At 40.2% G+C, this 2,672-nt stretch overlaps 1 protein-coding gene across 1 annotated transcript in view; it reads left to right on the top strand.

The window, feature by feature from the left end:
- The window catches only part of LOC132854584 (protein HIRA), a 19,099-nt gene extending 17,643 nt beyond the window's left edge, over positions 1–1,456 (top strand). Inside the window, exon 25 of the mRNA XM_060883096.1 lies at positions 973–1,456. Coding sequence (XP_060739079.1) covers positions 973–1,089 — 117 coding nt within the window. The 3' untranslated portion in view covers positions 1,090–1,456. The remainder of the gene's footprint in view (positions 1–972) is intronic.
- Positions 1,457–2,672: the final 1,216 nt, after the last annotated feature.

The following is a 2,672-nucleotide window of genomic DNA, read 5'->3' as shown; positions in this document are numbered from 1 at the left end:
CTCAACTGCCTCTTTGGTCTTTTGTGCTCTTTGTTCTGATGTTCCTGACCCAAACAGTTGATTTAGTCAGACTGAGGGTTTGGGTTCAGGTTTTTCTCTCTTTGTTGGGTTTGTTTTGACTTTTCAGCATAATGAGGGCTTGTTTTACTGACAGTGATGGACGCTAACCTCTGGAACAATTGTCCTGTTTACTTACTGTACCTTAAAAAGAGAGGATGTATAAAAGAGCACATGTATAAAGTGCTGTAATTCCTGCACTGTTCACCAAATGTAGATATAATGTGGCATTGTACTGCAGTGAATATAAAAGATCTCACTCTCTAAAATCCTGTTGAACATCTCGATAGAAACTCCACTCGACTCTCCTCAGATCTTTCCTCACCTCATCCTTTATAATCTTTCCTAATTCCTGCTCTACATTCATCTACAAAACATTCCTCACAAACTCAGGAGAGAAATTTTACCTTCCAGCATGATGATGATCTGAAACACACACAAATCAACAGACTTCACCAGAACAAGGTTGTGGAGTGGCTCAGCCGAGTCCAGATCTAATCCAGTGTAATATCTGGTGACCTGAAGAGGCTGTTAGGAGATGAACAGGATGTTCTCATGCTTATGGAGGGAAGAACGGCCAAATATCCAGATGTTCTTAACTGATTAATTATTGTAATAAAATCTAAAGATGCTTCACCTAAGTATGAGTTTAGAGGTGTACAAACTTAACCAGTTTATTCTACATTTTTTTTTACCTTTTTTCTCCTAAAATGATTCTTATTGTTTTTCACTTTAATATATAATTTGCAATTTCAAAATAAAGGTGGAAAAGATTGTGTAGACTTTTCATCTGAAGAAAGGAAAAACTTTGCTCATGGTGTTTAGGGAAGAGTAATTATTGTCCTGAAATACGAATAAATGCTCATTGTGTTAAATGTCATGTGCCGTATCATCACGGACCGTGTTTGTGTGCAGGGTTTGAGGAAGAGAGACCTGCTGATGGACGTACTGCCTGTAGTAGGACAGAATCTACGATTCCAGCGTCTATTCACTGAGTATCAGGACCAACTGGATCTGCTCCGCCCCAAATAGCACTGTACCTGCTGCTGACCTACTTAATCTTAACCCCACCCAATGTGCATTGTCCCGCCTCCCAAATTAGTGAAGTGTGAAGAGATGAACTCTTTAGGAATATAAGAGCTGTCTCCCCCACTCTGTCTCTCTTTCTGTCTTTCTCTGTACCCTAATTGTAGCCTGAATTAGGAAAGTGTGGAGTGAGACAGAGGGTGAAACAGTGTTTGTGTACAGGACTGATGATGGACAGCTTGAAGCTCCGCCTTCAGTCAGCTTTTGTATTGTACATGTACATTGTAAACACTTTTTTCCATTGTCTTTTTCTATGAAATGAATAACCAGACCGAAAGTAATTTAGAAAAAAATAAACAGGTGATTAATTCTACTGTGTGCATGTGTTCGCATAGTCGTGTGAGTGTGAGTGTGAGTGTGAGTGTGAGTGTGAGTGTGAGTGTGAGTGTGAGTGTGAGAGAGTGTGAGAGAGTGTGAGAGAGTGTGAGAGAGTGTGAGAGAGTGTGAGAGAGTGTGAGAGAGAGTGTGAGTGTGTGAGTGTGTGAGTGTGTGTGTGTGTGTGTGTGTGTGTGTGTGTGTGTGTGTGTGTGTGTGTGTGTGTGTGTGTGTGTGTGTGTGTGTGTGTGTGTGTGTGTGTAGGCAAAATGATCCAACATGAAGATCTAAGAACCCAAGGGACTGGATACAGTGTCCATAAAGTCAGGAACAGGGATGTCGTGGAAGGAGGCTGTTGTAGTGTTATTATTAGGTATGACTGTAACAATAACAGACCATTACATGTCTACACTTCACCAGTTGTATTTATTAACCACACACACACACACACACACACATCCACAAAATGAAACTACTACTTCCCGTTAGGGGTCACCACAGTGAATCCTCTGTATGCCATCCTCTACTCTCACACCAGTTACCTTCATGTCAATTCAATTCAAGTTTATTTGTATAGCACTTTTTACAGTAGACATTGTCTCAGAGCAGCTTTACAGAACATAAACATAGAACAAAAGGTTATTATAAAGAATAATATAATACAAAATACAAGATTAATATTAGATATATTTAAATGTGTATGTGTTTATCCCCAATGAACAAGTCTGAGGTGACTCAGGTGACTGTGGGGAGGAAAAACTCCCTTAGATGGTAAAGGAAGGAACCTTGAGAGGAACCAGACTCAAAGGGGAACCTCATCCTCATCTGGGTGACACTGGGGGTGTGATTATAAATATACAGTCTGATAAATGTTGTACTGATGAGATTGTTTTCCAACTGGAGCTGGTAGATCTGTAGATGTCTCAGGTGCCCTCATCTCAGTGGAGGTCCAAAATGTTCACCACACGGTAGACAATTGGAGCTGGTACAATGTCTGGATGCCTCGTGATGGTAGAAAGAGAGAAGCAGTGGAGAGGAATTAATGTATCTGCTGTTCATAATATTAACAAGCACTAGATGATAATGTGCATTTGGTCAGATGTAATAGAGCACAATATTATGGGATGTATTATGTGTACGTCTGACTAAAGAGATGAGTTTTTAATCTACATTTAAACTGTGAAAGTGTGTCTGAGCCCCGAACACTATCAGGA

This window comes from Tachysurus vachellii, chromosome 12 (assembly GCF_030014155.1).
Source record: "Tachysurus vachellii isolate PV-2020 chromosome 12, HZAU_Pvac_v1, whole genome shotgun sequence".
Taxonomy (NCBI): Eukaryota; Metazoa; Chordata; class Actinopteri; order Siluriformes; family Bagridae; genus Tachysurus; species Tachysurus vachellii.
Note: the sequence above shows the minus strand (reverse complement) of the source record. Positions and strands in the feature narration are given on the sequence as shown.